This window comes from Gouania willdenowi, chromosome 5 (assembly GCF_900634775.1).
Source record: "Gouania willdenowi chromosome 5, fGouWil2.1, whole genome shotgun sequence".
NCBI classification, from domain to species: Eukaryota; Metazoa; Chordata; class Actinopteri; order Blenniiformes; family Gobiesocidae; genus Gouania; species Gouania willdenowi.
This window is the reverse complement of record NC_041048.1, coordinates 17,415,754-17,443,590: the sequence shown is the minus strand read 5'-3', so window position 1 is coordinate 17,443,590 and position 27,837 is coordinate 17,415,754. Positions and strand designations below refer to the sequence as shown.

Genomic DNA, 27,837 nt, shown 5'->3' with positions numbered 1-27,837 from the left:
AAATAAAGCAAGCAGCCCGTGGTTCACTATCCCCAGGGCCAAACAAAGGAGGCGGTGGTGCAGGAAGCGGGGCTGCCAAGCCGGCGGCGTCCAGGCCCGGCTATGGAGAGACCTGTACAGACCAGCGTTACCCAGCATCCTCCTCACCGACGCCAGGTCACTGAACAACAAGTTCAACAAGCTATCGGCCACCATTGAGATGCAGAAAACTCTGCGGGATAGCAGCGTTGTTGTTGTCACTGAGACCTGGCTTCACTCAGGGATAGCAGACAAAGCTATCATGCTAACAGACCACACAGCACACCGAGCCGACCGGACAAGTAAATTAGGGAAAAGCAGAGGAGGAGGACTGATCATCTACACCAAGAACAGGTGGTGTACCAACGCTACAGTGACTAAAACACACTGTACCCCTGATTTGGAATTTATTACCTTAAGATGCCATCCTTTTTACCTGGCCCGCGAGCATACGGTTGTCATGGTTACGGCTGTATACACACCACCCAGTGCCAATGCTAAAGTAACGCTAAAGACCCTGCTAGCCTCTGTTAGCAAACAAAAGTGCATCCACCCTGATGATATTGTCATTGTGGCTGGAGACTTTAATCATGACTTAAGAACTGTGCTCCCCAAGCTTTACCAGCATGTTACACGTGCAACAAGAGGTCATAACGTGCTGGATGAGGTTTATAGCAACATCAAGGATGCATACAAAGTCTTCCCCCTTTCCCACCTCCAAAAATCAAATCACCTATCCCTGTTTTTCACCTCAGCATACAGACCTCTCATACAAAGGTTACTGCCTTCAGGTCTGGAGATATGGATCTGTACAGCTCAGCCAGATGGTAAATGGAATGGTAAATGGACTTGATTTTTATATAGCGCTTTATCACCACACTGAAGCAGTCTCAAAGCGCTTTACATATCAGCTCATTCACCCAATCACTCTCACATTCACACACCAGTGGGACAGGACTGCCATGCAAGGCGCTCGTCGACCACTGGGAGCAACTTAGGGTTCAGTGTCTTGCCCAAGAACACTTCGACACATAGTCAGGTACTGGAATCGAACCCCCAACCTCTTGATCAGAAGACGACCCACTACCACCTGAGCCATGGTCGCCCAACCTGAAGAGGGGCATCAAGCAAGCAAAGGCAGCATATGCCAGAAAGATCGAGGGACACTTCACGGAGGGCACGTGTTTGGCAGGACATCCGTGACTTCGTCAATATGAGGTAAATATGAGGTCATAGGAGCTGGTGCTTCCACCACCAGCACCAGCACAGATCTGGCAGAGCAGCTGAATCAGTTATTTGCTAGGTTTGACGTCAGAGAGGAGGAGGATGCCCCGATGCTGCTGCTGACACCCTGGCCCTCACTGTGAGCACGAAGGAGGTCAGGGGGGTGCTCCGGGGTGTGAACCGGTCGAAGGCTGCGGGTCCTGATGGTTTCCAGGGGAGGGTACTTAAGGGACGTGCAGACCTGCTAGCGGGGGTTTTTACAAACATTTTAAATTTTTCGCTGGCAGCCTGCATAGAACCCAGCTGCCTGAAATCTGCAACCATTGTACCCATCCCCAAGAAGCGGTCGGTCAGCAGCCTGAAGGACTACAGACCTGTGGCTCTCACCTTTATTGTGATAAAGTGCTTTGAGAGACTGGTTCTGAGGCACAAAATCTTTACTGCCTCCCAGTCTCGATCAGAACCAATTTGTATGCAGAGCCAACAGGTCCACAAATGATGTAATCAACACAGCCCCCCACACGGTTTGTGAACTCCTTGAATACTCTGGCAGTTATGCAAGGATGTTGTTTGTGGACTTCAGTTCTGCTTTTAACACGCTTGTTCCGAGCAGGCTGTTGTCCAAACTGTGCAGTCTGGGTATTGACGAGCACACCTGCAGATGGATGATCTCTGGTGAATTCTCACCGACAGTCTGCAGTCAATCAGGCTGGGGGGCCACCAGTCCTCAACCCTGGCTGTGAGCTCTGGAGTTCCTCAGGGCTGTGTGCTCAGTCCAATGCTGTACACCCTGTACACCCAATACTGCGCACCAATTCACAGCAGCAACGTCCTCATAAAATTTGTGGATGACACTACTGTGGTTGGGCTGATTTGCAACAACGATGAGCCTACAGAGCAGAGAGGAGATCCTGAACCTCACTGCCTGGTGCTCCCTCAATAACCACCACCCCCCCTTCTCATCCGAGGGAGCCTGGTGGAGTGGGTCATCATAGGAGTGCAGCTGTCCCCTCTGTCAGACATCTACAACACCAGATGTCTGCACAGGGCCACAAGCATCACCTGTGACAGTTCACACCCCTGGCACACCCTGTTCTCACTGTTGCCACCAGGGAAGAGGTACAGGTCCATCAAGGTCTGCACTTCCAGATTCACTAACACTTTTTATCTGAGTGCAATCAGGGTACTGAACACAGTAGTCACATCCTGTTCCATTGTTTCACTCTTCAATGTGCAATATATATATATATATTTATTCTCATTGCCGCTATAATGGTCTCCTATTGTACATTTTATTTTATTTCATTATTTTTACTAGCTTATTGTGTTTTTATTTTATTTTAAATTCTTTTTTTCTTTATACCTGTATACTCTTGCATCACCAGAGTTGTTCTTTAATTTCGTTGTACATTGTGTATGATTACAATAAAAGCCTTCTATACTATTCTTAATACCACTTGTTTCCCTTTTTTCCCTACATTTTACCTCTTTTTATTCCACATTTTTGCCCTTTTTCACAATTTTTTGCCACATTTTTCCCTCTTTTGTTATTGTTTGCTACATTTTGCACATTTAAGCTGCCCTTTGCCATTACATAGCACCTGATTCCTCTTTATTTGTCTAGTTTTTGGCCACTCTTGACTGCTTTTGGCCCATTTTAGTCACTTTTTCACTCTTTTCACATTTTTGCCACTTTTGGATCATTTTGCCCATCAAACACCATGTCAGCCTCCATTCGCTCGATTAAAATTTTTTTTAAAAAAAACCATGCAGGTATGGAATTTTTAGACGTGTTTTTGCTTGAAATCACTGTGACTTGTTGTCAGGCGGGCTGCACCTCAATATTTTAGTACATCTATATGGTTTACCAATGTAAAACAAATTAATGTCATGTCTATTTGTGCAAATAACATTATAATTGTCATACCATATTTTAGGATAAGTTGCCTGAGAAGCACGTACACTTAATTTCTAAATGGCCATTAGCTTACACAAATGATCAACATCTAAATAAATACTAAATACCTTCATACTAAAAGGTTAAAAGGCCGAAACAAACACATATTTCTCTTATATTTTTGCATCAGTAAATCAACATTAAGTAATGGACTATTCCCCATGAAGAGTCAGCTTGTCTTAGTCAGCTACCAAGTGAGGATAATAAGGAGGAGGCTGGTAACATAAGCAGCATGTTTACACCTTTGCAACATGAGGTTCCTGTTGGTGTTTATAGGATACTAGTGACCTCCACTACCACCAACGCTCACCCATAACAGCGTTTAAGTCGTTCACACCCCCATGAACTGACAACATCACTGGCAAATATGCTTCAAAATTTTTCCTTTTAAGGATCTGCTAACAAAAAATAATGGGACACAAAGTCTGATTAGAATTAGTTTAAATAAAGCTTTAACTGTAATTCAGCAGGGTGTGCAAGGGTGGGAGACCTTTCTGCATGAAGTGATTGTCTAATAAAAATAACAGACTGGGACACTTTATCTCTTTCACACATTCACAGAAGTACAATGCTGTACTCGACCAAAATCCCAAACTGAAACGTTTCATCAAAACACGCACACAGTTTAAAAACCGACATAAAAAGACCACAAAAGAATACTTACAAAGCCATAGATGCGACTGTGACAAGGCAATGAAACGGTATATCTTACTCAACACTCACCTTAGTTGATATCCCGGAACCAGTTGTTGCTCCTTGACAAAAGAAGAAAGTGACAGACATAGATCAAAGGCCATGAAAACACAATAAGCCCCTTAAGCATGTGGCATTTGGCCTGAGAATTCACTCAGTCCTTGTGCTATATTTGAGTTTTGCCCTAATAAGACAGAAGATTTCCAAGCAGGTATCGTGTGACACGTTTGTTGAAGACAGAGGCTCATTATATCATGAGGGTAACCACTTCAGAATTTCTTCTTTCTAATACACTGTCGTAAGTTGATCCTTGTTCCACTGGATACAGCATTTAAATGACCACATTTGCCCTTAGATGTGATCTTTACAAAAACGTCTGTACACTCTCCATCAATGATTCCATCTCCAATCAGCTTTTAACAAAATAAAAGTCACAAAAATAAATCAGAAAAACATTGTTGATAGAAACATCCTTATTATACATTATACATAAAAACCTACTACTCATATTGAAGGAAGGACTCAGATATGTGGTCTTTCATTCAGCTGCTCTACTTTTAGGGTTGGTCTCAGCCTCCCTTGTGTATCCCTTAAGAACAAGAATAAGTACAGCTGTTGGCACTGTTGTGAGAAGTAATCCTCTAGCAATCCTTTCCTTTCTTTAAAGCTCATTGGCACTCACTTTATTTTTCAATCATTTCTGACGTGTAAGGACTCTGAAACAGTATATCTGTGACTTTTCAAGGCTTCTTCAAAGCAAACCATAGGGGCAACTGTTGTGCCAGGGAGTGATGAGGAGATGCATTTGAAAGACTTTTGGAGTGACGTGAAGATCTAACTTGACACTCATTAAGCACTGGTCCAAAATGCATTCCAATCTGTACATGGTTTTGTGAACACAAATGATACACAAAATGAACAAAATAAATCTCGTAAATTGCTCATATTTGTTTTTTTTTATAACTGTACAGCTAGTTTCAAAATAATTATTTTATTTGTACTGACTGACATTTATTTACTGATGATAGAGCAACTTATTTGTTGTCACAGATATAATTCCATTTCTAATCTTCCTTTTTCCTCCCCTCTAATCAATCTTATCTGGTACAAGATGCTTCCGATAAGCAAAAAGCAGTACAGCACAAGCATTACAGCATGTGGCATGACCAAATACAGAAAGACCCTAGGGTAAGCCTCCCATCACTCCATATAAAAGAAGCAGCAGGACACCACCCACCACAGGCACCCAGCAAAGGTAAGTATCCCGTTCACTCAAAGGCACTACACCAAACCTTTTACTCCAGTCTAACAAATTATTTTAGCGTATTTAGAATTGTTTGTTCATGTTTTGTTATAACTGAGTAAGATGACTTGGATTGAATTCTTTGCATCTCTTTTCAGAAGTCTGCAGTACAGTCAACCAAATAACCTTGTTTTCATCTGGTGTCCTCTCTCCAAGGTAAAATAAGCTAGTCTGAAGTCTGATTTGTCTTGAAACAGTAGAAACTTAACACAAAGTCATGTGTAATGCTAATTTAATTGTACACAGGCAATCCCAATAACTCAATCACCACATATTCTCACATATGACATTTCAAGATACAAAGATCCATCTGTCACATCTAGTTTACCATCCAACAAAAACTTCATTTTTTACTTTCAGTGAAGGGTCATCATGAGTTTGGATCCGGAGATGGAGTGTTTTGGCCCGGCGGCCGTTTTCCTCCGCAAGCCAGAAAGAGAGCGAATTGAGGCTCAAAACACTCCATTTGATGCTAAGACAGCGTACTTTGTAACCGAGCCCGCTGAGATGTACCTCAAGGGGAAACTCACCAAGCGGGAGGGAGGAAAAGCCACTGTGGAGACTTTCAGTGGAAAGGTAAGATGACTGACAATACACGGCTCACATTGCTTGAGATCAGTTTAATACAGAGTAAGTTTTATATAAGGTTTTACAAGTTAAAGGAAAAACTTTTTAGAAACACAAAGAAAAGCATAATAATACAATTCTTATGTCCCTCAAACTGCGAAACCAAAGTGGATATCTAGATTTGTCAGAAAAACGAGGGGCTGGCATCCATCATTCATTCATTTATTCATTTATTCATCATCTGACCTGCTTGGACTTGTTTAGCGTTGCAGGGTTTCCATCACACTTAAACAATCAGATAAGGTGTGGCTTCAAATTGGCTTAAAGGCTCATTACTTAAATTTAGAGCTTTAGTGGGAGTGGGAGAACATTCTTCACTGTCCACTTCAATAAAGAAAGAGCTCTGTGGTTTAAAATCAGCAGATTGGATAAGAGATGACCAGAAGATTATTAATGACCTTTGGGTCAACCACTCAATGAGGCTCATATGTTGCAGACAGTATGTTGTTACAGTGCTCTATTTATGGTGACAATCACATTCTTTGGCAACAATTTACTGACACAGCAAAATGTGATTGTGATCATTACTGTGACTTTTATGTCTTGATAATGTCGGCAAACAAATGTCACCTGTGTTTCTGAATATTTGTAAGTGGTGAACGATTAGGAAAAACTTGATTAGGTGTGTCTGTGTGAGTCGTGCAGGGTGTTCCCTACCTTACACCTTGAACCACACAGAATACACTTTGAGTTTCTTAAACAATCCAACAATGGTGGTACGATAGACAGATGGATAGATTACATGTAACCAACCATGACTGAATATGAGTGAAGCATTAGAAGATAAACAAATCTCTCTTTTTCTGACCTTAATCTTAAATTTGCACCTTCTCTTCATTAGACTCTCACTGTGAAAGAAGATGAAGTCTTCCCCATGAACCCCCCAAAGTATGATAAAATTGAGGACATGGCCATGATGACCCACCTCAGCGAGCCCACTGTGCTGTATAACCTCAAAGAGCGCTATGCAGCATGGATGATCTACGTGAGTTATTCTTGGTGATCGCATGGAAAGATTCAGTCCATGAGAAGTAGATGAAGATGTGTATCACCTCCCATCAATCGTTCTCACCCACAGACCTACTCAGGGCTTTTCTGTGTCACTGTGAACCCCTACAAGTGGCTCCCAGTGTATGATCAATCAGTTGTTAATGGATACAGAGGAAAGAAGAGAATTGAAGCTCCTCCACACATATTCTCCATCTCTGATAATGCCTATCAGTTCATGCTCCAAGGTATTCATCACATTCTCAAGCTTCATATTTTTCAGAAAGACAAATCTAACCCTTTAAAAGTGATTTCCTAAGCCCTGTATAACTGTTGTTGATGCTTTATAGATAGAGAGAATCAGTCCATCTTGATTACGTAAGTATTTAATCTATGAGATATTAGGTTGTGATATTGTTGATATGTTTCACTTTATTAACTCTGAACCTTCCCCTAACATAGTGGAGAATCCGGTGCAGGAAAGACTGTCAACACCAAACGTGTCATCCAGTACTTTGCGACAATCGCAGTAGCTTCTGGCAAGAAAACTGAAAACGTTCCTGGAAAGATGCAGGTATGTGTCAGCAGAGCCTACATTGACTCTGAAACACATGCATTAAGGACTTAAACAAAGTACAGGTTTGGGGTATTCATTTAAATATGATTGAATTTTCTAATGCAGGGCTCACTGGAAGATCAAATCATTGCAGCGAACCCACTGCTGGAGGCTTATGGTAACGCCAAGACTGTGAGAAATGACAACTCATCACGTTTTGTAAGTGTTTGATCTTTTCCCTAAGCATCATAAACCAGTTACTGTATGTGAATGTAAATCTTTGTTCTCTTTTGAAAAGGGTAAATTCATCAGAATTCACTTTGGGACGACTGGAAAGTTGGCCTCTGCAGACATTGAAACATGTAAGGCAAAGAAAAAAGCCAACCCAGCCATTAGAACCTTCTTCTTTAAAACCTTTGGTTCTATTCTGTTCTCTAGATCTACTGGAGAAGTCTCGGGTGACCTACCAGCTGTCAGCTGAGAGAAGCTACCACATCTTCTACCAGCTCACCACAGGCTACAAACCAGAGCTAATTGGTATGACAATCAGCGTTTCCTTCCAAACCTAAGCTCTACATTCTTTAAATTGACATACAATGCATCACATAATTGCATGATAGGCCGATGTTACTATTTTGTGTCGAAAATGGCTTTTGAGTCATTTATCTTAACTTTTCGCCTCACGTATTAAGAACATCCTTTAATAAGTGAGCATTTTGAAAATTTTTGACAATCAGTCAAATAATATGTTTGTTCACATAATATGTTTTCATCATATCAGGAATACTTCTTTGTATTTTCGCTCCCATAGGAAGTTTATGGTGAAATAGCATTTCAATCCATTGTCTTAGTAATAACAATAATATTGCAATTTTATATAGCGCTTTATCATAGACACTCAAAGCGCTTTACAGAATTAAGGCATTATTCTTTCACGCCACACTTAGTGGTGGTAGCCACAGCTGCCGTGGGGAAGACTAACAGAAGCAAGGCTGCCATAGTGCGCCATCGGTTCCTCCGACCACCACCAACACTCACTCACGCACTACATTTATACTAGGCAATGTGGGAGAAGTGTCTTGCCCAAGGACACGACAGATACCACTGGAACAACCTGGAATTCTCAGTGGTCTCCCATCCAACTACTAAACAGCCCCAGACCCGCTTAGCTTCCGAGATCTAACGAGATCTGGCAATGACAGGTTGGTATGGCCACAGACTGGTATGGCTTAGACTAGGAACATTCCAGTGGATTAATTTTTACATTACACTTAAGGAAATGAGAAATCAGACATTGACAATGCCGGTGGGTGCAGCATTTGGATACCACTTTCAGCCATCTTACTAAAAAATAATAGTTAGTTTGGATAAGTCTACACTACAGTCGGATGCCTTTAAACTCATAAAACCAGTTGGAGTAACATGAATGACTCTCTTCCTTGAGTAATCACTACATTGCAGTTAAACATGTCGAGCTCCCCAAGTGTAAGTTTAAAGTGCTTTTTATTGCATATGCAGCTTCTTAATTGCACCTCATTTGGGTTGTTTATCTCTTTAATGTCTACATATGCTTTGTGTTTTCCTCAGAGGCTCTCCTCATCACCACCAACCCATATGACTATCCCATGATCAGTCACGGTGAAATTACTGTCAAAAGTATTGATGATATTGAAGAATTCATCGCCACTGATGTAAGAGCTTTCTTTTGATTATGAAGTTATGCACATAACAATTAAAACACTTTACAGATTACAGATACAGACAGATTTTTAGGCGAATAAAAGATGCTATAATAAAGTGAAAAAAAAGTTTTTCGACAAAATTGTATTTCTGTGCCTTTTTTAAATATCCCTGCAGACTGCCATTGACATTTTGGGCTTCACCTTAGAAGAAAAGGCCAGCATGTTCAAGCTAACAGGAGCTGTGATGCATCATGGAAACATGAAGTTCAAGCAGAAGCAGCGAGAGGAGCAGGCTGAGCCTGACGGCACTGAGGGTATGAATTTTAAATTAGTTAAGATAGAGCAAGGACGTCTTTGTTTTGGTTCTGCTATTACTTTTGAAGATAACAATGTGTGTTATTATTTCAGTGGCAGATAAAATCGCCTACCTCATGTGCCTGAACTCTGCTGACCTGCTAAAGGCATTGTGCTACCCAAGAGTGAAAGTTGGGAATGAGTATGTGACCAAAGGTCAAACTGTTTCACAAGTAAGAAAGTCAACAAAAAAAACCTGGCTTAACACATACATAACCATATGAAACCAAAGGCAGTCAATTATTTCCTTTAATTGCTGTTTTATCTTTTGTATCAGGTCAACAACTCGGTGAGTGCTCTCTGCAAGTCTGTCTATGAGAAAATGTTCTTGTGGATGGTCGTGAGAATCAACGAGATGCTGGACACCAAACAGCCAAGAAGCTTCTTCATTGGTGTCCTGGATATCGCTGGCTTTGAAATCTTTGATGTAAGTAAACTACAAAAAGGCAATGAAGAGATATATACACAATAACAGTAAAGCCTCATTTTTTTCTACCTAAAGTACAACAGCTTGGAGCAGCTCTGCATCAACTTCACCAATGAGAAACTGCAGCAGTTCTTCAACCACCACATGTTTGTTCTGGAGCAAGAAGAGTACAAGAAAGAGGGCATTGAGTGGGAGTTCATTGACTTTGGCATGGACTTGGCTGCCTGCATTGAGCTCATTGAGAAGGTACAGTGCAACAAATAACAATATAAGCAACAGAAGCGCCCTCATATTGGGAAACTACAGATGTATACTTTATGTTATCTACAGCCAATGGGCATCTTCTCCATCCTGGAAGAGGAGTGCATGTTCCCCAAGGCAACAGACATGACTTTCAAGAACAAACTGTTTGACCAGCATATTGGGAAAAGTGCCCCATTCCAGAAACCAAAGCCTGCTAAAGGCAAAGCTGAGGCTCATTTTTCTCTGGTGCATTATGCTGGTACTGTGGACTACAATGTTACTGGCTGGTTGGACAAGAACAAAGACCCCCTGAATGATTCTGTGGTTCAGCTCTACCAGAAGTCTTCAGCAAAGCTGTTGGCTTTACTTTACGCATCTCACTCCTCAGGAGATGGTATAAATGACATTTTTAAGACAGAAACTTGAGTATTTAGGCATTTCCTGATATGCATATTCTTTTGACCATTTAATAAATGTTTAAAAGGTTTATAATGTATTTTGTAAGTTTACAACTGACAAGCATTTTTCTTGCAGGTGAGGGTGGAGGAGCAAAGAAGGGTGGAAAGAAGAAGGGTGGCTCATTTCAGACTGTATCAGCTCTGTTTAGGGTAACTTTAGCAAAACATGCTTAATTCAAATGCTAGAAAATGTGGCAAAAACTCCCTTTGGTTCAATGTTAAAGTATCTTTTAAATAATGACATTTTAGGAGAATTTGGGCAAGCTGATGACCAACTTGAGGAGCACACATCCTCACTTTGTCCGCTGCTTGATTCCAAATGAATCAAAGACTCCCGGTAGGCTGAATATTATTACTATTTAAGTATTTCAGAGACAAACCAAAATGCTCCTCTTACAACTGAATGTTGTATGACACTGAAGGTCTCATGGAGAACTTCCTGGTCATCCACCAGCTAAGGTGCAATGGTGTGCTGGAAGGTATCAGGATCTGCAGAAAAGGTTTCCCAAGCAGAATCCTCTATGGTGACTTCAAGCAGAGGTAGCAAAACTGACATTTTTGGATGTAAATGCACTTGGAGAACTAAATATATTACCTAAACAAACAAAATTTCTACATTTAGATACAAAGTGTTGAATGCCAGTGTCATCCCAGAGGGACAGTTCATTGACAACAAGAAAGCTTCAGAGAAACTCTTGGGCTCTATTGACGTCGACCAAACTCAGTACAAGTTTGGACACACAAAGGTACATGAAAAAAATTTTTTTATTAAAAATGCACCCCGTTATATTCTTGTGCTTCCTGTGGCATCAAATAGTATATTAAACTTTACATTTCTCTCGCTGTTTTAAGGTGTTCTTCAAAGCTGGATTGTTGGGAACACTGGAAGAGATGCGTGATGAAAAACTTGCCATCCTGGTCACAATGACTCAGGCTCTCTGTAGAGGTTTCCTCATGAGAAGAGAGTTTGTCAAGATGATGGAGCGCAGGTAATATACATGCTCAGTTCAAGATAACATTGTTCTTTCTTTGAATGTCTAACTACATGTATTATCATGAATGTTCTTTATCTTTAGAGAGGCTATTTATTCTATCCAATACAACATTCGCTCATTCATGAATGTCAAAACATGGCCTTGGATGAAACTGTACTTCAAGATCAAGCCTCTGCTGAAGAGTGCAGAGACTGAGAAAGAGATGGCCCAAATGAAAGAAGACTTTGAAAAGACCAAAGAAGAGCTTTCAAAGGCTTTGGCAAAGAAGAAAGAGCTGGAAGAGAAGATGGTTTCTCTCCTCCAAGAGAAAAACGACATGCAGCTACAAATTCAGTCGGTACGTTTAACAAGAATGAATTTGCCCTAATACTGATTTTAAAAAAGGAAACACTTAAGTAATTTAAAATTGCCTGTTATTTCTCAAGGAAAGTGAAAACCTTTCTGATGCAGAGGAAAGGTGTGAGGGCCTCATTAAAGCAAAAATCCAGCTTGAGGCCAAAGTCAAAGAAGTCTCTGAAAGGCTGGAGGATGAGGAGGAAATCAATGCTGAGCTGACTGCGAAGAAGAGGAAGCTGGAGGACGAATGCTCTGAACTAAAGAAGGACATTGATGACTTGGAACTCACTCTAGCCAAAGTGGAAAAGGAGAAACATGCCACTGAGAACAAGGTTAACATGTGAATCACAAGGTTTTAATGTAACTACGTATGCAAAAACACTAAGACATTTTCTATTCTAGGTTAAAAACCTGGTTGAAGAAATGGCTTCCCTCGATGAGACAGTTGCCAAGTTGTCCAAAGAGAAGAAAGCTCTCCAAGAGGCTCATCAACAGACCCTGGATGACCTGCAGGCAGAGGAAGATAAAGTCAACTCTCTGACCAAGGCCAAGACCAAGCTGGAACAGCAAGTCGACGATGTGAGTTAGACACCAGAAATACAAGTATTTGCTATACAAGACATGACGAAAACATTTTCTATATATATATATATATATATATATATATATATATATATATATATATATATATATATATATTAATATACATGATATGCAGAGATAATGCAGTACAAACACAGTACAATGAGACAATTGGTGAGGAGTGGATATTTACAGTGTGTCTGTGTGGCGCATGTGCAGAATGTGGCAGAGAATGAAAAAACAAGAAAAACAAATAAAATGTAAAACAAATAATGATAGACATGAGGAGATGCCAGGGGGTGTTATTCTTGTCCTGGTACATCTGTCCATTGACAAATAATTTATCCATGGCGATGACAGCACCTTCCTCAATGAACTTGCGGCGGATGGGAAACGGAACTCGTCGCCGGTCCATGATTTCCTTGGGAATCTGGTCGCTCACGCTGAAGTCTTTCCCTCTCAGCTCTCGGCCCTGGGACTTCAACTGCTCTCTTTGTTTGAAGTTACAAACTTTACAACAATTGGCCTTGGCCTGCGGGCATTGGGTCTCCTTTCTCCCAGGCAGTGGACGTGGTGGAAGGAGATCTTGTTCATTGCCTTCTCCGGAAGCCTCAGGTGGATCTTGATTAAGTTCTTCACGGTTGATTTGGGATCCTTTTCATCCTGCTCTGGGATCTTCGAAAACACCAGGTTATCCCTCATAAAGCGTGACTGCAGATTAAGGACAGCCTCTTTGTTTTCTTTATTTTCTACAGAGAGCCGGGTCATTCCGTTCGTAAGGGATTTAACAGTCTCCCTTAGGGAAGCGTTTTCCTCCGCCAAAGACTGAACATGTTGCTGGCTGAACTCTAAAGACTTCCGTAGGGCCTGAAACTCCTTGTGCATTATTTCAAGCAAGCAGAAACCAGCGTCGAGGCTGATCAACCTATTATGTATTGATATCAGAGTGTCCGTTGAGTCTTTTCCAGGTAGAGACACCACTCCAGGTGAGTTCTCATTTCTACATCTCTTGGAAGCTTTGGGAGTCGATGTGTTTGGTCTCCCCATGACGATTCTGTGGCAACACTTATCTACGAACTCCGTACGGCTATTAAAATCCTCCTCAATCTCGCCATCTATGACAACACTGTCACAGCTGACATACCTCCGTCCTGCCACAGCTGACACACCCTGTCTGAAAAAAAATGTACAAAAATTCTTAAACCTATTCTGTGTTTCAACAGCTTGAAGGATCCCTGGAGCAAGAAAAGAAGATTCGTATGGATCTTGAACGCGCTAAAAGAAAGCTTGAGGGTGATCTTAAACTTTCCCATGAAACCATCATGGATCTGGAGAATGACAAGCAGCAGTCAGAAGAAAAACTAAAGAAGTGAGAACAGTATAATTTACTATGTCAAATGTAGTTCTACATTTTCAAATGAAGCAGACCATTTTAAATCATCTCGGTCAAAATTTACAACATTTTGTGCAATGATAAACTTCCAAGCTTCAAACAATTTCTGTAACACGAAACTTGATAATAAAGACTATTGTGGTCTTGATAACATGGCTTTCATTGATATATCATTTAGTTCAGAAATTTAGTTTATATCTTTTGTTACTCACAATAAAGAGACTAAAGTATGCATCAGGTTGCTTCATTGAATTCTCTTTCAAAACAGGAAGGACTTTGAAACAAGCCAGCTTCTTAGTAAAATTGAGGATGAACAATTACTCAGCGCCCAGCTTCAGAAGAAAATAAAGGAACTACAGGTGGGAACAGCAGTTGACTACATTTAGTTATTCACATGTTTCGGGCTTGTATCTGTATGTGTGTTTATATGGACCTGTAAACTTTAGGCTCGTATTGAAGAGCTGGAGGAGGAGATTGAGGCTGAACGAGCTGCTCGAGCTAAGGTGGAAAAACAGAGGTCTGATCTCTCCAGGGAACTTGAAGAGATCAGCGAGAGGCTCGAAGAAGCTGGAGGAGCAACATCTGTTCAAATTGAGATGAACAAAAAGCGTGAGGCTGAGTTCCAGAAACTGCGCCGGGATCTGGAAGAGGCCACACTGCAGCACGAAGCCACTGCTGCAGCTCTCCGTAAGAAGCAGGCTGACAGCGTGGCAGAGCTTGGAGAGCAGCTGGATAACCTCCAGAGAGTCAAACAGAAGTTGGAGAAGGAAAAGAGTGAATTCAAGATGGAGATTGATGACCTTAGCAGCAACATGGAGTCTATCGCTAAGTCAAAGGTGAATTACTGTAGAATGGCCCGTGTTTACTGGTTAAATGGCTATGGGTCCTTACATTAATCAACACTACTAACTCATCTATTTACAGGCAAATCTGGAGAAAATGTGTCGCACTCTTGAAGATCACCTTAGCGAAATTAAGACAAAAAGTGAAGAACACGTGCGACAACTTAATGATGTCAGTGTGCAAAGGGCAAGACTGCAAACAGAGAATGGTGAGGAACATATTAATGATTTTAACAAATATTTAACCAAAATAAATGATTTTTACTTCACATCTCACCTTAGGTGAAATCAGTCGCCAACTAGAAGAAAAAGAAGCCTTGATCTCTCAACTAACAAGGAGCAAACAAGCCTATACCCAGCAGGTTGAAGAGCTCAAGAGGCATGTTGAAGAGGAAGTCAAAGTAAGTTTGAATGAAAATCAAACACACAAAAAGAAAGCTTATAAATCTTAATAATAAACCTGTTTTTAGAAATCTATAATATTTCAAACTAATTGTTAGGCCAAGAACGCCCTGGCTCATGCTCTTCAGTCTTCTCGTCATGACTGCGACCTGCTCAGAGAGCAGTATGAGGAGGAGCAGGAGGCCAAAGCTGAGCTGCAGCGTGCACTGTCCAAGGCTAACAGCGAGGTCGCTCAGTGGAGAACTAAATACGAGACTGATGCCATTCAGCGCACTGAGGAGCTGGAGGAGGCAAAGTAAGACTTCAAGCTTGACCTTTGTCTGCTGCGTTTTAAAGTTTAGGATTATCTTAACTATTCACATTCTGCTCACAAGAAAAAAGCTCGCCCAGCGTCTTCAGGATGCTGAGGAGTCCATCGAGGCTGTGAATGCCAAATGTGCCTCTCTGGAAAAGACTAAACAGAGACTGCAGGGTGAGGTGGAGGACCTGATGATCGATGTAGAGAGAGCTAATGCTCTGGCAGCCAATCTTGATAAAAAGCAAAGGAACTTTGACAAGGTCAGGGAGTGTTGTCAGTCACACCTTCAGTGAGTTAATCTGGACTTTGGGACATGATTGATCTGCTTTCTGTACATTCAGGTCCTTGCAGAATGGAAGCAAAAGTATGAGGAGAGCCAGGCAGAGCTAGAGGGAGCTCAGAAAGAGGCTCGCTCTCTCAGCACTGAGATGTTCAAGTTGAAGAACTCATTTGAAGAAGCTCTGGATCACCTGGAAACTCTGAAGAGGGAGAATAAGAATCTGCAGCGTATGTAAAGTTATATAGGAGTATGGAAATAACTTAATAACTGTATTAGGCGAGCTGCAGAGATTTTAAAAAGTTCTTTCATTCTGTATGATGGGGCCCCCTTGTGGCAAGTTGCCTTAACTACTGAGGAAACATGAATTCCATTGTAAGTCTTTATTCAAATATATTCTCACACTTGAACTGTTTACACTATTACAGAGGAGATCTCGGATCTAACGGAGCAGATTGGGGAGAGTGGAAAAACTATTCATGAGCTGGAAAAAGGAAAGAAGACAGTCGAAATAGAGAAGTCTGAACTTCAGACTTCACTTGAAGAGGCAGAGGTCCTGCTTACAGAAAACCCCTAAATAAATGATTGTTTTTTTTTGCTTGAAGTACACAATGATATTTATTATTTTGAACAGGCTACCCTGGAACATGAAGAATCAAAGATTCTCCGCATTCAACTTGAGCTTACTCAAGTCAAAAGTGAAATAGACAGGAGACTTGCAGAGAAGGACGAGGAAATGGAGCAGATCAAGAGAAACAGCCAAAGAGTGATTGACGCGATGCAGACCACTCTGGATGCTGAGGTCAGGAGCAGGAATGATGCCCTGAGAATCAAGAAGAAGATGGAGGGAGACCTAAATGAGATGGAGATCCAGCTGAGCCACGCCAACCGTCAGGCAGCCGAAGCTCAGAAACAGCTGAGAAACGTTCAAGGGCAGCTGAAGGTATTATAGTTTATGAATGAGACTGTAAAAAAACATCCCGTTTGCAGGATAAATTGAATATATACATTTCATATAACTCATTTAGGATGCTCAACTTCACCTTGATGATGCTATCAGAGGTCAAGCTGACATGAGGGAGCAGGTTGCGATGGTGGAGCGCAGGAACAACCTGATGATAGCTGAGATCGAGGAGCTAAGAGCTGCCCTAGAGCAGACGGACAGGAGCCGTAAAGTGGCTGAGCAGGAGCTGGTGGACGCCAGTGAGCGTGTCACTCTCCTGCACTCTCAGGTGAATAAAGGACTCAATGCAAGCCTTTGATGAAGCAGAAAACTGAAATGAAATATATAAAAACTGTTTCTTTTGCATATTTAGAATACCAGTCTTCTAAACACCAAGAAGAAGCTGGAGGCTGACTTCATTCAAATCCAAGGTGAAGTAGAAGATGCTGTCCAGGAAGCAAGAAATGCTGAGGATAAGGCAAAGAAGGCCATCACTGATGTGAGTTGTCATAAAGAAGCTTTTCATCTCCCACACAAACACAGTTATTACCTAACATTTTTGCTAATTTCAGGCTGCCATGATGGCAGAGGAGCTGAAGAAGGAGCAGGACACCAGTGCTCATCTGGAGAGGATGAAGAAGAATCTGGAGGTGACGGTTAAAGACCTGCAGCACCGCCTTGATGAAGCAGAAAATCTGGCCATGAAGGGCGGCAAGAAGCAGCTCCAGAAACTGGAAGCCAGGGTAAATGTCAGGAGCCTCATCCTGTTGGCTTGTTCTGTAAGCAGGACTGCTACACTGCATGTTAAAACCAACTTATTTTTCTCCTTCCAGGTTCGTGAACTGGAGGGTGAAGTAGATTCTGAGCAGAAACGTGCTGCGGATGCTATTAAGGGAGTGCGAAAATATGAGAGAAGAGTAAAAGAGCTAACCTATCAGGTCAGTCAATGATTGGGACATTACCACATCAGTGATGAGGAGAAAATGTATTAATCATAGTCAAACATCATGCTCCATCTCACTGACAACAGACGGAGGAAGATAAGAAGAATGTTGCCAGACTTCAGGATCTGGTGGACAAGCTACAGCTGAAAGTGAAATCCTATAAGCGCCAATCTGAGGAGTCTGTGAGTACAGCTTATTGTCACAATACATTTTTACATAACCAAGTAGTATATTTGACAAAAAATGTGCCATTATACAGGAGGAGCAGGCCAACACTCACATGGCCAGGTACAGGAAGGTGCAGCATGAAATGGAAGAAGCTCAGGAGCGTGCAGACATTGCTGAGTCACAGGTCAACAAGCTGAGGGCAAAGAGCCGGGACATGGTCAAGGTGAAAAAAGGCCATAAAGCATCCATTAGTTGAATTAATTAACATGGTTTAGTCATATATTTTAACTTTTTTTTATTCTGATCTTTCAGGGCAAGGGTACAGAAGAATAAGGAAGCTGTTATAGTTTCACAGTGACAAGTAATTCATACAATATGACTGACTTGTTACTTGTTTATTGTAGTGTGGTAACATGTTACCTGTGATACCCTTAATCAATAAAGTGCAGAGGAAGAAAAAGGCATGGTCTGATTATTGAGGATTTCTTTGACATGTGAGCAGTGCTGGGCTTGTGTGTGTACAGCATACTGGGGAAGGGCATAGCACAAGAATTCAATGGTCAAAAGATGTAGAAACATTGTTTGAGCAAAGTTCTGTGGGAAAACCTTAGGTGCTGCCATCTACACAGATGTTACACATGCTACATAAAGCAAGGCAAATGTATGTGTACAGTGCATTTCATACACAAGACACCTCAATGTGTTTTACATGATACATGACCTGAGGTGCTATCATCTACACAGATGTTTCACATGCTGCACATACCCTACCTACCCTGATACAGTTTCCATCAGAGGCACATCTTTGTTTCTGCCTCTTCTCCTTAGACTCTGAAAACAGGACAGGAGGAAGTATGTTTTCTCTCAAACGTCACTGCTATGTTATTGCAGAATTTTATGGGGTTACAACAAAAACCAGAGGGGGAAAAAAAGGCTACACTTGTTCTTAATTTGAACCATGAAGTCAAACATAAATCAATTTGAACAAATATCCCCAGAAAATACACACATGAATATAAAATACCAACATTATAAGAGTGTGCTGTTTAATATACTCAATACATGTCAGTTACTGAGGGCAGCACAGTCATTAACTTGTTAGCACTTGCGCCTCAGAGCAGGAAGGTGTCATTCTGTGTGTGTGTGTGTGTGTGTGCAAATGCCTATATACTGAATGCATTATATACTATAGGCCCTATATACGTATGCGTGGCTGAGGCAAAGATAAATAACATCTACTCAAGGTCTGTATAAGGAGTACCAAACTAAGCAAATTGGTGCCCTGGGCAACATTTTAAGCAGTGCCACTTTTCTTCACAATAAATTCCATTGACTAATTATATATTCTAACACATAAAACTGATTGTCTTTGACCTTTTATTTTCATTTTGATAAAACAAGAACTAAAGAAATATTTACCTAACAAATGCATGAATCAATAAATAAGTATACAATTAAAAAAAAAAAAAAGGTTTTTTAAGTATTAGAAAAACATAAACATACAAATCATTTAAACAAAAAAATGTAAATAACTGTACACAAGTCACAAAATATTATTAATTATATTGTTAAGAAAAGGTTTAAATGCAGTAAAAAAAATAAAAATAAAAAAATGTATCAGAGGTGGCAAAACTTGTCACTCATCCTGGCTGCTCTGCATTTGCAACAAACATGATAAAAAACTAATTCTAGAAAGAAAAATAAAAGATCAAATCATACATATCAATATGAAATTATGGTCACAATCAACAACAAAAAAAAAAGGCTGGGAACCACTGCCCTGATCATGCAGTGGATGTGTTCAAAGCTGCGGATATAATCTGTGTAGTTGGTGATGAATCCAGAGGTCAGCATTGCTCAGTAAACAGACAGTCAGTGCTGTCAGTAGGGCAGCTCAGAGCAATGGCGGGCTTGAATAGATGCAGGGTTGCTGTGTTTTGATGGGGGTTGTCCTGGCTCAGAGCAGGGATCAGTTCCGTCGTATTCTGGGATGCGCAGTGCGTTTTTCCTCCACCGCTGAACGGAACTACTGCATCGTAAACAAGGCAGTGCTGCTGTCTGCTGGACAAACGCGTCCTAACGTCACTTTTCAGCTTTAATCAGAGGAGGACGCTTTCATTCCCATCTGTCTGTGGTGTTTCTTTCTTTTTCTTTTTCTTTTTTATTTTTTTACACACAATGGCTCCCGTGTCATTACCCTCTGGAATCGTGTTTAATTAAACTGGACATCTCTAACGCAAATATTACCAAGCGGGAATCATCCCTTGCTAACCAGATGGACAATGAAAAGCCACCAGCAGTTTGGCTTTCAGCCATGATGTCGGAGAACCAGGAGGACAGCCCAGAAGCCGAGGACGACGCTCCGTCCGGAAGCGCGACCTTGCCGCTCCGGACGCCCTGCGAGCGTCTTTCCGGCCCAAAGAGCAGCGTGTGCTCCCGCTCCTACTTCGTGGTGGTGATGGTGTTTTTCCACGTCTACATTATTAATGTGATAGCGCTGCTGCTTTACGTGAATTACAGCCAGGAAGACTCCAGCTCCAGCCGGAGCCGCGATGCTCCGAGCGGCGACCAACAGCGACCCGAGCCGCGACGACCTCCGACCAGACACGAGTTTATTATGAAGGATGTTTCCCTTCCCCGAGTGGAAGGAATACGAGTGAGTGTCAACAATGGCTCTCACACACTCCTCTGAGTCCTGTCACACTCCCCCTTCTAATCCTCTTGGTTCGTCTCTAAGGTGGGACATGTCCAGAAGGTGACGCTGGTCCCAGGCAAAGTGCATGAGATGCGGACTCTGAGTCTGAAACCTCTGCTGTTTGGTAAGAGACAGACTCCTGAATATGGAGGTAGATTTGTGTCTTTCTTTATTATTCAATAATAAAATTAAAAAAAAACCCCACACCTTTTCATTAAAACAAAAGATAACTGCAAACAAAAATATTTTCAATCAAAGAAAAATCATGTAAATGCAAAAAAATAATAATTGAGACCCAAATAATTGTATTTCAACACTTTTAAAAAAATCTTTTAATGATTTTTTTTTCAATTATTATTTTTTTCTTTGATTGAATTTTTTTTAATTGATTGAAATGTTTTATTTATTCATTGAATAATTAAGCCACAAATGTACTACCCATAATATGCCCCCCCCCCCCCCCCCCAAAAAAAAAAAAAAAAAAAATGTTTCAATATGTGTTCAAATGCAATTAATTGGGTCTCAAATATTGTTTTGCATTTGAACATTTTTTTTCTTTGATTGAAAATATTAATTTTTGATTGAAGTAAATTTGCTCGGTTGAAACTGTTTTATTTATTTATTTTTTAATTGTTATTATTATGTTTTGATTGAATAATAAAGACACACATTTACCTCCATACTAAACTACATCAACAGGAGGTGAATCATTTCACTTCATGAAAACAACTATAGATCTTACGCCAGCGCTAAACATCCTTTTTGCCAGAAATGACCACAGTTACCTGGATCAGATATTGATCATGGTACCATAATTATTCAGTTCATGGCGCAAAGTCACCAACAGGATGTTTCTGTAGAACCAGCTCAAGTTGCTGAACTTATGTTGCTCAAATGTGATTAATATTTTGTAGATACCTACTATTGCTCATAGCTGTTATAACAGGGTTTTTCAACCTCGGGGTCGTGACGTGACCCCATGTGGGGATGCCTGGAAATAAAATGGGGTGACATGAAATGTCCAGTTATGAAAATAAAAAATAATGACTAATTGAAATTATATTTTTTAATTTCATTGTATTAATTTTATTTTTATTTATGTATTTTGTACAATAAAAAAAGCAATATATATTATTACAGAAATAGATATACAGTGCAGGAAGAGGCATCTAGCTCAAATAGCTTAAATAATTACTATTCTTTTTAAAATTAAAACGCCACACACTATCTCAAACAATTCAATTCAATTGAACTTTATTTATATAGCACCAATTACAACAACAGTAATTTAGTGGTGCAAGGCAATATTTGATATTGAATTTTGATAAACAACTGTATTCTATAATTTCAGTTTCTGAAACATAAATGTAGTTCATATATAATGCAGAATAAAAATATCTGAGCTGGTGCATCTTGTTACTTTGTGCACTAATTCTTAGTAATCTGTATTTTTATCACAGGTATAACAAAATTTAGAGAAAGAGAAAGTCTTTGGGGTCGACAGAAATCTGTGACCTAGAATGTTTCATGTCACCATGATTGCTATCTGGGTGCACTATTTACACTTGCATCAGACCTTTTTCACGTTAAATTATCCCGTTCAACTGTTTCTGTTAAAGTGATCTCAAGTCTTCAATTTTTTTTTGCATTTCAGGGTCGTAATGATTTTTTTATATTCATTTTTAAATGTAAATTGGTGTCAGGATTTTTTAGTTTCGAAAAGGCTGCCCTGAAACTTCATATACAGTACGTGTTTATGTCTGACTGTAGAGATCCCTGGGTTTTTGTCCGAGGACGAGTGCCGGGTGGTGATGCAGCTGGCTCAGCTCAAAGGTTTGATGGAGAGCCAACTCATGGTCCAGGAGGGTCAGGAGGAACTGACCAAGGAGCTGAACCTCAGCCCAGAGGAGATCTTCAACCTGCTTGATATCAACCAGGATGGCCAGCTGCAGCTCCATGAGGTGGATCCCAGTTTGTGGATGATGAGCTCTTGTTATAGGGTACTATCTATTTATTTTTCTTCTTGTCTTCACTGTTGTTTGTCAACAGGTACTCACTCACTCTCGAGTGAGGGACGGAATCTGGCTCACACCAGAGAATCTGAGGGAAATATATGCAGGGCTCAATGCTGATAAGGATGGAGATGGTGAGAATCTGATTTTATTTGATCAAAAGTGGGTTTTGAAAAATCTCTAACTGCAGTTTGGAGCAACGTTATTATTGTGATCAATGACTGGTGAACACAGTGATAGAATGTCTAGAAAGAACATGGTATTTCTTTGATTAAGTGTGGATTTAGGTATGGCTTCTAGACCAGTGGTTCCCAAACTTGGGTACTTGAACAACTCTCAGGAGGTACACAGAAACATTTGTCAGTTTATTTTTTAACATCATAGATCTTTTTTTACATGCACACAGACTTTTTTTTTTCCTCATCCATCAATAATAATTTGTGGCACAACTCTTTAAAATACATAAGTTCACATTGTAAAATGGGCAAAACATCAGAAATAAATGAATAAAAAAGGCTTAAATTTAAGGTTAATGTTGGACGAGACACAGGAAAGAGTTTAAATGAGCCAGCAGGAACAAATAAATAATGTCTAACATGAGCTAAGGGGTACATGGGGCAGTAAAAATTGGAAAACACTGTTCTAGACCAGTGATTCTCAACTGGTGGGTCGGAACCCAAAAGTGGGTCACGGACCTGTATTGGGTGTGCCGCAGGCAGCTGGTCAAAAATAAATAAATACTTCAAGTCTCTCAGGTTGGGTTGGACTTGTCTTTTATTTTGAAATCAACTTTTATTTTGACAGGCCTGTCGTGAAATGCTTGTTGCACAGGCAAATATGTAGATTTATGTTTTAAAAAAAAAAATATTCTATGGATTAATAAGATTAAATTTGGTTGGTTGAATTGTTAAAAAAAAAAAAAAGAAAAGTGGGTCACGATTTAATGACGGTGGCAAAATTGGGTCGCAGGGTGAGACCAGTTGAGAACCACTGTTCTAGACCATAACTAAAGTTACTTCTAAAGTTTTAATACAATACTTATTCTGTCCTGTTAATTATCTGCTGAAGATAACGCTAGCTCAAATGTACATAGAAGTATATTTTACCAAACACAATGCATACATTAATATATTAATCTTTATTCGTAGACATTGTATTATTTATGCTCTTCCTGCTGTAAATGCATGAGAGGGCAATCCCCTCCTCCTGTCAAGAAACTGCAATTTATTAACTTTATTTGCTTTTTATTCAAGTAAACACCTTAGTTGAGGCACAGAGAATGAAAAGAAATATATAACAGATTTATGACTTATCACATGCACCTTTTCTATAATCTGACCCCGCCTTTTATACGAGACACGTTCTGTGTTCAGTGGGTGCTGTAAGTGCATCACTTCACTTGCAAATTCCAAAGCTCATTTTTTTAATTTTCAGTTGATGGAAATGCACAGTGGTTGTGCCATTGTAGGACCGGGACACCCCTAAAAACAACCACAAAACACAGGAAACACCAGGAGTAATCAGGAACATTACGAGTGACATCACTGACAATCTACCAACAAACACACTGTGACGGAGCACTCTTTAAATAGTACAGGGGAGGTAATTAGGGGCTGATCTTCACTTGTGTGAAGACAATAGGAAATCTGCTCCATCTTTCCGCACTCAGAAACTAGAATAAAAGCATGACCAGGAACAGAAAAATGGCCCCATGTGGTTTAAACCTACGACCTTCATCAGGGTAAACAGGCAAGGAAACTGAACAGAATGGAAAATTATGATGAAAAGATACAGAACTTATACCCACAGACCCCAAATATTACAGATGCAAACCAACATGTAGCGCAGGGGTCACCAACACGGTGCCCGTGGGGCCCCAAGTAGCCCACATGGACCATGTAAGAGGCCCTCAGGAGCCCTAGTCACCAATGAGCTGCATCTAAAATTTGATTTACTTTTCAGGATTCAAACACAAAGATAAATACTTATGAGAGATGTGGGAATACTGCTGACAAAGTTTTGTATTAAATTAACCATTTTTAAATGTGTATTTTCACTGTAACATTCTAACAAATGTTTTTAAGTGTTGTGGATCTGATGTATGGTCAGTGGTATGTTCTATATATATAAGATGTATTTTTAAGATGAAACAATTGCATAAATTAGGAAAAATAAAGTGTTTCTTGTTGAAATCTTTATATTTCTGACCCTTTGACGTTCCTGCTAGCCTTCCCTATTATCTTACCCTCTAATTAAAGTGAAACTGTGAAAATATAGTATTTAAGAAGCGCTTTTTTAACTGGTAGCCCTCTGGACTATATAGTATATGAAGTAGCTCATAATTTCAGAAAGGTTGGTGACGTTTGATGTCGAGCATGTCGTTTTACTATTTAGAAATTTTATTTAATTATACTTTTTTTAATCGTAAGCATTAGACTGAAATTTTATGGAAGATTATGATGATTTTATTCAGTATTTGGTTTGACACACGTTGACATTTTTTCCTAAAGGTTTGCTGAGTTTAGAGGAGTTCAGACTTCTGAGCAGTGATGCGTTCCAGCGTTTCCTGCTCCAGCGAGGGGTGAAAAGGAGTCAGCTGGTGAGGAACAGCAGACACACCTGGCTCTACCAGGGTAAAGGAGCACATCAGGTCCTTCAAGACCTCAAAGAAAGGTAAACCAAAAAAAAAGACACACTCCTTTAATTTAATGCAGGGCTTTGTTTCCTAGCTTTTCTGACTTTTTTGTTTTACTTTGATGTGCACTAACATGTTGATGTTGAACACAAATACAAGCAAAAACTGGCTGCATTTTCCTTTTTTTTGTCGTGAATACAGGGTTACTCGCCTCACTCGGCTTCCACCCTCTCTAGTGGACCTCAGTGAGCCTCTGCAGGTGGTGCGCTATGACGAAGGAGGACACTACCACGCCCATCACGACAGTGGCCCCGTCTACCCTGAAACGGCGTGCACACACACGCGTCTTGCAGCCAATACCTCCACCCCATTTGAGACCTCTTGCAGGTGATCACAGAGTTGCAAAGTGTTAACTGAATTCAGAGCAAGTATTTCTCACAAATAAATAAAAAAGCGTGTAAGTGTTTGGATGTCTGACCGTCTGTCCACTGACTATATTGTGATGGCTGGCATGTGACTCAGTCTGTGTCTCATGTTCCTCTATTTGAGTTATTTTTTTGTGTGCGTCTGTTTGTGTACTATTTATGCGCACCGCACATCTGTTTGTCAAATTAAATCTGTGTTGCACACTTAGGTACATCACAGTTCTCTTCTACCTGAACTCTGTTGATGGGGGCGGGGAGACCGCATTCCCTGTGGCAGACAACAGGACCTATGCCGAAGTGGTGCGTAACTGTGTCCAAGAATGTGTGCAGAGAGTCGCGCCAAAGTTTTGTGAACATATCGTGCACGTCTTTGTCGTCTTGTGTTGATTCACTTGTTTGTCGGTTAGTGCACAAAGTAAACTTAACACAAGGCAGAGTGTGTCACTTTGTGCAATCGTGTGCTTTTAGTCTCTCATACAGAACGACGTGGACCTCTTGGATACAAGAAGGAACTGTGATAAGAGTAACCTGAGAGTGAAGCCCATCAAAGGCACAGCAGTTTTTTGGTACAACTATCTCTCAGATGGAAGAGGTAGGTGGAAAATGAACACGCTTCAACATTTTTTCCAAGTTTTTTTTTTTAATTTCAAAGCTCACTTGATTCATATTTTCCCTTTATGTGCTGTGTGTGTGTGATGTTTTCTTGGTGTACAACACTGTATTTCAAAGTGGTAAATATTTTAAAGCACATGTGGTCAACCTCAAGGCCCAGAGGCCAAATCCGGCCCTTTAGAGCAGGGGTCACCAACAGGGTGCCCGCGGGCACCAGCTAGCCCGCATGGACCATGTGAGGGGCCCCTCAGGCCTGTTAGCTCGTCAACAATGAACTCAGTCTAAATCTGATTTACTTGCCAGCCTTCAAACCCACACAGAGAAATAAGGATGTAGTCAGAGCCTTAGTAGAATGAAATACTACTGCACTTTATACATTTTAGTATTAATATAACCATCTTTAAATTTTTATTTTCACTGAAACATTGTGACAGATATTTTTAGTTGTCACAGATTTCCTATATTTGTTTTTTTTTTTTTTTTTTAAAGTTAGTGTTTGTTTTATTGTTCAAGTAGTTCTAGGTCCTAAATAGTCTGAGAAACATTAGGTGAGACTTAAATGTGGTCACTATGAATATAGGCTATGAATGGTGTTCTTTAAGGAAGTGTAAGTATGTTTTTTGATTTGTTTTTTCATATCAGGCTGGGTTGGCGAACAGGATGAATATGCTTTGCATGGAGGTTGTATGGTCACACGTGGCACCAAGTGGGTGGCCAATAAGTGGATCAACATTGATCCGGATTACCAGCGACAGGCTCGCTATCAGCAGTTGGTGTCACAGCAGCCAAAGGATGAGGAAGATGAGGAAATAACACTGAACACAGATTCACACAGTCACAGCATCCATCAAGACCTGTAACTTGTGGAAAAATGTGTTTGAAATAACAACTTCAGCCTTTCTCAGTCTCATGCACTATGTTTTTGGCAGTATTCTACTTTGTGGTCGGTTCTCAAAGGAAATAATTATTCAGGGAATGGAGTTCACACAGGGTTTATGCAACAGTAAGGAGAAGGTCTTGTTCTTTCTATTTGCTTGGATATTGCTCTCCTTATTTACTTCTGTAATTTCCCGTTAGGATTGTTGCACTCAATTCAAGTTTATTAAAGCATAGTGACTTACAGACTACACACCACTGCATGCATCACCTGAACTAATGACTCTCTGAGCAATGATTGCACTTATGTTTGGAGATGTTTGTTAACCTTCAACAGTCCTACCTTACCTTATTATTGCTGCCATGACCAAAAAAGGCTCACACACTCTCTGTGTGATGCATGTTGCCTTGTTTTTGTTCCTTATATTTATTAATATATTTTACTAGATTGCACAACCTATTGAAATGCACAAAGTATTGGTCTGATGTGAATTTTTCTGAGATATTTATTAAGTTATTTAAAAATGCATTGTCCCTCTCCTACACTGAATAAAAGAAAATTAAGATGAGCCGTCAACAGTGTTCGTCTTCTTTGAACATCACTTACACACAGAAACTACCATTCATGTAATAATAGCATTACACTATAATATCTTTAATTTTGGCATTAACTACTGCGGTACTTTAAAATGATGAACTTTGTTACCATTAATTTAAAATGCTCCAGGATTCACCGGTGTGAATGCGCCCTAAGACGAGTTCCTCCAAATGGAGATCTTGACAATATTTGTTTTTTGTGCAGGACAAAGGCAAGAACATTGTAAACTGTGTCTGAACTAATGTGTCTGTTTCTAATCTGTGGAAATACGACTA

General features: G+C 40.4%; 2 protein-coding genes across 2 annotated transcripts; both read left to right on the top strand.

Moving 5' to 3' along the window:
• The first annotated feature begins 5,057 nt into the window (after nt 1-5,057).
• LOC114463385 (myosin heavy chain, fast skeletal muscle-like) lies at nt 5,058-18,171 on the top strand. The gene is made up of 41 exons (XM_028446923.1): nt 5,058-5,147; nt 5,294-5,351; nt 5,556-5,771; nt 6,664-6,807; nt 6,901-7,057; nt 7,160-7,187; nt 7,272-7,383; nt 7,492-7,584; nt 7,664-7,727; nt 7,804-7,902; nt 8,953-9,056; nt 9,223-9,361; nt 9,456-9,574; nt 9,679-9,828; nt 9,904-10,074; nt 10,159-10,465; nt 10,606-10,679; nt 10,779-10,866; nt 10,952-11,069; nt 11,152-11,275; nt 11,382-11,518; nt 11,606-11,861; nt 11,950-12,192; nt 12,263-12,439; nt 13,666-13,811; nt 14,104-14,194; nt 14,282-14,671; nt 14,760-14,886; nt 14,960-15,078; nt 15,178-15,374; nt 15,454-15,637; nt 15,719-15,884; nt 16,083-16,207; nt 16,289-16,597; nt 16,683-16,886; nt 16,971-17,096; nt 17,170-17,340; nt 17,431-17,535; nt 17,628-17,723; nt 17,801-17,932; nt 18,022-18,171. The coding sequence occupies exons 3-41, from the start codon at nt 5,568-5,570 to the stop codon at nt 18,040-18,042; spliced, it is 5,817 nt and encodes a 1,938-aa protein (XP_028302724.1). The 5' UTR covers nt 5,058-5,147; nt 5,294-5,351; nt 5,556-5,567; the 3' UTR covers nt 18,043-18,171.
• Nucleotides 18,172-19,534: 1,363 nt separating this feature from the next.
• On the top strand, nt 19,535-27,541 carry p4htmb (prolyl 4-hydroxylase, transmembrane b). The gene is made up of 9 exons (XM_028446927.1): nt 19,535-20,365; nt 20,447-20,528; nt 22,175-22,365; nt 22,454-22,550; nt 24,927-25,089; nt 25,253-25,438; nt 25,686-25,776; nt 25,945-26,068; nt 26,731-27,541. The coding sequence occupies exons 1-9, from the start codon at nt 19,985-19,987 to the stop codon at nt 26,946-26,948; spliced, it is 1,533 nt and encodes a 510-aa protein (XP_028302728.1). The 5' UTR covers nt 19,535-19,984; the 3' UTR covers nt 26,949-27,541.
• Nucleotides 27,542-27,837: the final 296 nt, after the last annotated feature.

Bases quoted from the DNA above. Each gene is read 5' to 3' on its own strand.
- LOC114463385 (XM_028446923.1), top strand. From the start codon at position 5,568: ATGAGTTTGGATCCGGAGATGGAGTGTTTTGGCCCGGCGGCCGTTTTC. The intron at 7,384-7,491 runs GTATGTGTCAGC...TTTCTAATGCAG, and splicing joins ACGTTCCTGGAAAGATGCAG to GGCTCACTGGAAGATCAAAT. The intron at 12,440-13,665 runs GTGAGTTAGACA...GTGTTTCAACAG, and splicing joins TGGAACAGCAAGTCGACGAT to CTTGAAGGATCCCTGGAGCA.
- p4htmb (XM_028446927.1), top strand. From the start codon at position 19,985: ATGGACAATGAAAAGCCACCAGCAGTTTGGCTTTCAGCCATGATGTCG. The intron at 25,090-25,252 runs GTAAACCAAAAA...TCGTGAATACAG, and splicing joins CTTCAAGACCTCAAAGAAAG to GGTTACTCGCCTCACTCGGC. The intron at 25,439-25,685 runs GTGATCACAGAG...TTGCACACTTAG, and splicing joins CCATTTGAGACCTCTTGCAG to GTACATCACAGTTCTCTTCT.